At 37.2% G+C, this 5,783-nt stretch overlaps 1 protein-coding gene across 1 annotated transcript; it reads right to left on the bottom strand.

The window, feature by feature from the left end:
* Positions 1-410: 410 nt before the first annotated feature.
* LOC144961670 (uncharacterized) lies at positions 411-5,122 on the bottom strand. Its single transcript, XM_078894771.1, has 2 exons — positions 5,061-5,122; positions 411-2,151 (listed from the first exon to the last, which is right to left on the bottom strand). The coding sequence occupies exons 1-2, from the start codon at positions 5,120-5,122 to the stop codon at positions 411-413; spliced, it is 1,803 nt and encodes a 600-aa protein (XP_078750897.1).
* Between the last annotated feature and the right edge of the window lie 661 nt (positions 5,123-5,783).

Here is a 5,783-nt window from a genome sequence, read left to right as displayed (position 1 = left end):
GCTATTTAGTTAATTATAGTTATTTGGCCTTGTTGTCTACATGTATATAAACAGGATGTAAATATAATCATTGTTCACAAGTGCTTACAAGAGCCTTCAGATTAAATTGTTTATCGAGTCGGTATCCCAGGAATGTGATAGAGTCAGAGAGAAATTGACATTTTTCCTGCCGAATGGACAATCCATTGTCTTGAATTATGTTGAGCACACGTTCCAAAGTCTTCAAATATTCGTGGTCGTCTTTTCCTGTGATGAAGAGGTTTTCAAAGTAAACCCAGCACTGAGGTATGTCTTTGAAGAGTGAATCCATGACTCGTTGAAATAAACCGGGACTCGGACTCAAACCGAAACACAGACGTTGATATTGGAATAAACCTTTGTGAGTGTTGATGGTTGTAAGTTTTTGCGACTCACTGTCTAAAGGCATTGTAAGCATTTGAAAAATCGATCTTCGTGAACTTCTCGCCACCGGAAAGTTTGTCGAGTAGATCCTCTGTTCTAGGAATGGGGTGCTTGTCGTTTTTAATGCATTTGTTTACTGTTGTTTTGTAATCACCACACAATCTAATAGAATTATCTTTCTTCTTCACTGGAACAACTGGGGTGGCCCAGTCAGAAAATTGCACTTTTTTGATTATCCCATTATTTTCTAATCTTGTAATCTCTGTTTCTATCCCTTCCCTAAGAGAAAAAGGAGGTTGCCTGGCTTTCGAAAATTTTGGGACCGAATCTGGTTTCAAATGAATTTTGACTTCGTGATTTTTTAATTTGCCATTGTCACCAAAAACATTACTAAATTTGTCAAGAACACTTTGAAGCGAGGGTGATTGGGGTGTGGATCTGATGGTGAAAATTTCATTCCATTTTAACTGAATATTAACTAGCCAGTTTCTACCGAATAAGGGCGGTCCCTCTCCTTCTACAATGAGTAATGGTAAATTATGAACTGAATTGTCATACGAAACACTGACTATTATCTCACCACGAACTTTGACTTTTTCTCCAGTGTAAGTTTGCAGTGAGCAGGACCTTGGTTTGATCGGGGTCTCGGTGAAGAAGCGTTGGTAGTCATTGTAGGAGATTACGCTGAGTGCAGCACCAGTGTCAAGCTGGAATGAGATAGGGCGGTTGTTGATGATCAAGTCTATGCTGATGGGGTTTAATTTAGATTTTGAAATGTTGTATAAAAGTAGATCTTCAAAATTCCCACTAATATGGTTGTCGTCATCGGTCTCTTGAAGAAGATGATTTTTCTGGTGTTGCAGTCGTTGTTCTTGATGAATGGAGGTATTAGCACGACACACTTTAGCGATATGACCTATCTTGTTGCATTTATAACAGGTTTCATCACAGAATCTGCATTGATGTCGAGAATGTGGTCCACCACATCCATAGCATGGTTGTCGACGTTGTTGTTGTTGTTGGTTACTACGTTGAGGATGTTGGGGCGTTGAGTTATGTGAACGAGAAGTAGATCTGGGAGTAGCACCATGTGGATATGTTGTGCCATGCGGTCTGGAATTTGTGCTGGGGGGTCTTGAAGTTGTTGAAAAATTTTCTTTAGGCATTTGCTTACTGAAGTTGAGGTCTGCAGCATGATTTAGCTCCTTAGCACCAGAATGAGCTTGCAAAATTGAAGAGGATAATTTCAGAGCTTTTTCTAAATTTAAATCAGGTTCTACTAATAGTCTTCGCTGAACTCTTTCGTCGTTTATGCCAGTTACAAATTTTTCACATAGTCTTTCACTTAGGGAATTTCCAAATTCGCAATGTTCAGCCAAATGTCGTAGAGCAGCAATGATTGCGGGCACAGTTTCATTATGATGTCTTGTTCTCTGATCGAATTTAGCTTTTTGTAAATATTTTGGAAGTTTGGGTTCATGATGATCTGTGAGTAATTTGCAAACTTGGTCAAATGTTAATTCTCTTAAATTGTTTGGAGCTGCTAAATTTTTTAATAATCTAAATTGTGATGATCCAATAACTGTGATTAAAATGTCTCTCCTTTTGTGGTCTTCTTCAATTTGGTTAGCATCCAGGTAAAATGACAGATGGTCTAAATAGTCCGAAATTGTTTCTTTTGAAGCATTGAACTCACTGATATTGCCAAATAAACTAGACATCTTGAAAATGATGACACTAGAAAAATACCTTCATGAGAATAGAAATAAGATGTTGTAGGTTTTATCCTCGTCGCCAAATGTTATGTTCAAGGCTCTTAATAGCCTGATGGCTCTGGATAGCCAACGTGGTGAAATAAAGAATGAACTCTGAAGGCTCTTGTAAGCACTTGTGAACAATGAATTTATTTACATCCTGTTTATATACACGTAGACAACAAGGGCAAATAACATAATTGACTAAATAGCGCGATATAAAGATTCAAGGGAGATAATTCTTACTTTACTAATTTACACTATGGTTACATCCCTTTGTTCATAATTGGCATTCATACATCTTTCATACAGGTTACAATAAATTTCTCATTCAACCCTTAGAATCTCAATTAGAATCTTAGAATCTCGGTTTTAGAAATTGAACATAACAATCCCCAAGGGGAAATTTGTCTCTAGGGTCTGTTCCAAGGGAAGACTGGAATAACCCAGGCATCAGCTGCAATCCAGCACTGCAAGTTGAGCTTTCGATGTGACTTGCTCAAGGCCACACAGCTCAGCGGCGGTGATCAAACTCGGTACATTTTGGGTAGGAAGCAAAGACTGTACCGCTGCCACCTGTATCTCCTCTTTGTGTTCTACCATTCTGATAATATCTTACTATCATGGCTCATAGGATCAAAGGGATGATTATCTCCTCTACCATTCTGATAATATCTTACTATCATGGCTCATAGGATCAAAGGGATGATTATCTCCTACCATTCTGATAATATCTTACTATCATGGCTCATAGGATCAAAGGGATGATTATCTCCTACCATTCTGATAATATCTTACTATCATGGCTCATAGGATCAAAGGGATGATTATCTCCTACCATTCTGATAATATCTTACTATCATGGCTCATAGGATCAAAGGGATGATATCTCCTACCATTCTGATAATATCTTACTATCATGGCTCATAGGATCAAAGGGATGATTATCTCCTACCATTCTGATAATATCTTACTATCATGGCTCATAGGATCAAAGGGATGATTATCTCCTACCATTCTGATAATATCTTACTATCATGGCTCATAGGATCAAAGGGATGATTATCTCCTACCATTCTGATAATATCTTACTATCATGGCTCATAGGATCAAAGGGATGATTATCTCCTACCATTCTGATAATATCTTACTATCATGGCTCATAGGATCAAAGGGATGATTATCTCCTACCATTCTGATAATATCTTACTATCATGGCTCATAGGATCAAAGGGATGATATCTCCTACCATTCTGATAATATCTTACTATCATGGCTCATAGGATCAAAGGGATGATTATCTCCTACCATTCTGATAATATCTTACTATCATGGCTCATAGGATCAAAGGGATGATTATCTCCTACCATTCTGATAATATCTTACTATCATGGCTCATAGGATCAAAGGGATGATTATCTCCTACCATTCTGATAATATCTTACTATCATGGCTCATAGGATCAAAGGGATGATTATCTCCTCTACCATTCTGATAATATCTTACTATCATGGCTCATAGGATCAAAGGGATGATTATCTCCTACCATTCTGATAATATCTTACTATCATGGCTCATAGGATCAAAGGGATGATTATCTCCTACCATTCTGATAATATCTTACTATCATGGCTCATAGGATCAAAGGGATGATTATCTCCTACCATTCTGATAATATCTTACTATCATGGCTCATAGGATCAAAGGGATGATTATCTCCTACCATTCTGATAATATCTTACTATCATGGCTCATAGGATCAAAGGGATGATTATCTCCTACCATTCTGATAATATCTTACTATCATGGCTCATAGGATCAAAGGGATGATTATCTCCTCTACCATTCTGATAATATCTTACTATCATGGCTCATAGGATCAAAGGGATGATTATCTCCTACCATTCTGATATCTTACTATCATGGCTCATAGGATCAAAGGGATGATTATCTCCTACCATTCTGATAATATCTTACTATCATGGCTCATAGGATCAAAGGGATGATTATCTCCTACCATTCTGATAATATCTTACTATCATGGCTCATAGGATCAAAGGGATGATTATCTCCTACCATTCTGATAATATCTTACTATCATGGCTCATAGGATCAAAGGGATGATTATCTCCTACCATTCTGATAATATCTTACTATCATGGCTCATAGGATCAAAGGGATGATTATCTCCTCTACCATTCTGATAATATCTTACTATCATGGCTCATAGGATCAAAGGGATGATTATCTCCTACCATTCTGATAATATCTTACTATCATGGCTCATAGGATCAAAGGGATGATTATCTCCTACCATTCTGATAATATCTTACTATCATGGCTCATAGGATCAAAGGGATGATTATCTCCTACCATTCTGATAATATCTTACTATCATGGCTCATAGGATCAAAGGGATGATTATCTCCTACCATTCTGATAATATCTTACTATCATGGCTCATAGGATCAAAGGGATGATTATCTCCTACCATTCTGATAATATCTTACTATCATGGCTCATAGGATCAAAGGGATGATTATCTCCTACCATTCTGATAATATCTTACTATCATGGCTCATAGGATCAAAGGGATGATTATCTCCTACCATTCTGATAATATCTTACTATCATGGCTCATAGGATCAAAGGGATGATTATCTCCTACCATTCTGATAATCTCTTACTATCATGGCTCATAGGATCAAAGGGATGATTATCTCCTACCATTCTGATAATATCTTACTATCATGGCTCATAGGATCAAAGGGATGATTATCTCCTACCATTCTGATAATATCTTACTATCATGGCTCATAGGATCAAAGGGATGATTATCTCCTACCATTCTGATAATATCTTACTATCATGGCTCATAGGATCAAAGGGATGATTATCTCCTACCATTCTGATAATCTCTTACTATCATGGCTCATAGGATCAAAGGGATGATTATCTCCTACCATTCTGATAATCTCTTACTATCATGGCTCATAGGATCAAAGGGATGATTATCTCCTACCATTCTGATAATATCTTACTATCATGGCTCATAGGATCAAAGGGATGATTATCTCCTACCATTCTGATAATCTCTTACTATCATGGCTCATAGGATCAAAGGGATGATTATCTCCTACCATTCTGATAATCTCTTACTATCATGGCTCATAGGATCAAAGGGATGATTATCTCCTACCATTCTGATAATCTCTTACTATCATGGCTCATAGGATCAAAGGGATGATTATCTCCTACCATTCTGATAATCTCTTACTATCATGGCTCATAGGATCAAAGGGATGATTATCTCCTACCATTCTGATATCTTACTATCATGGCTCATAGGATCAAAGGGATGATTATCTCCTACCATTCTGATAATATCTTACTATCATGGCTCATAGGATCAAAGGGATGATTATCTCCTACCATTCTGATAATATCTTACTATCATGGCTCATAGGATCAAAGGGATGATGTGTACAAATACTTTATCCAAAGACAACGCCAAGGCTACTCTGTTATTATTATTACCATCCAACCAGCCACTTACCATGATCAAGATTGCTTGTCTTTGCCACAAAACTAGTTATATGCTGAAGATCCTCTGGCGTCCTTAGTTGT

This window comes from Berghia stephanieae, unplaced genomic scaffold (assembly GCF_034508935.2).
Source record: "Berghia stephanieae isolate SIO BIC M18660-M18661 unplaced genomic scaffold, UCSD_Bste_1.3 scaffold351, whole genome shotgun sequence".
In the NCBI taxonomy this organism is placed as follows: Eukaryota; Metazoa; Mollusca; class Gastropoda; order Nudibranchia; family Aeolidiidae; genus Berghia; species Berghia stephanieae.
The sequence above is the reverse complement of the archived record's forward strand: the minus strand, read 5'-3'. Positions and strand labels throughout refer to the sequence as shown.

Bases quoted from the DNA above. Each gene is read 5' to 3' on its own strand.
- LOC144961670 (XM_078894771.1), bottom strand. From the start codon at position 5,122: ATGGTAGGAGATAATCATCCCTTTGATCCTATGAGCCATGATAGTAAG. The intron at 2,152-5,060 runs GTAGGAGATAAT...ATTCTCATGAAG, and splicing joins AGTAAGAGATTATCAGAATG to GTATTTTTCTAGTGTCATCA.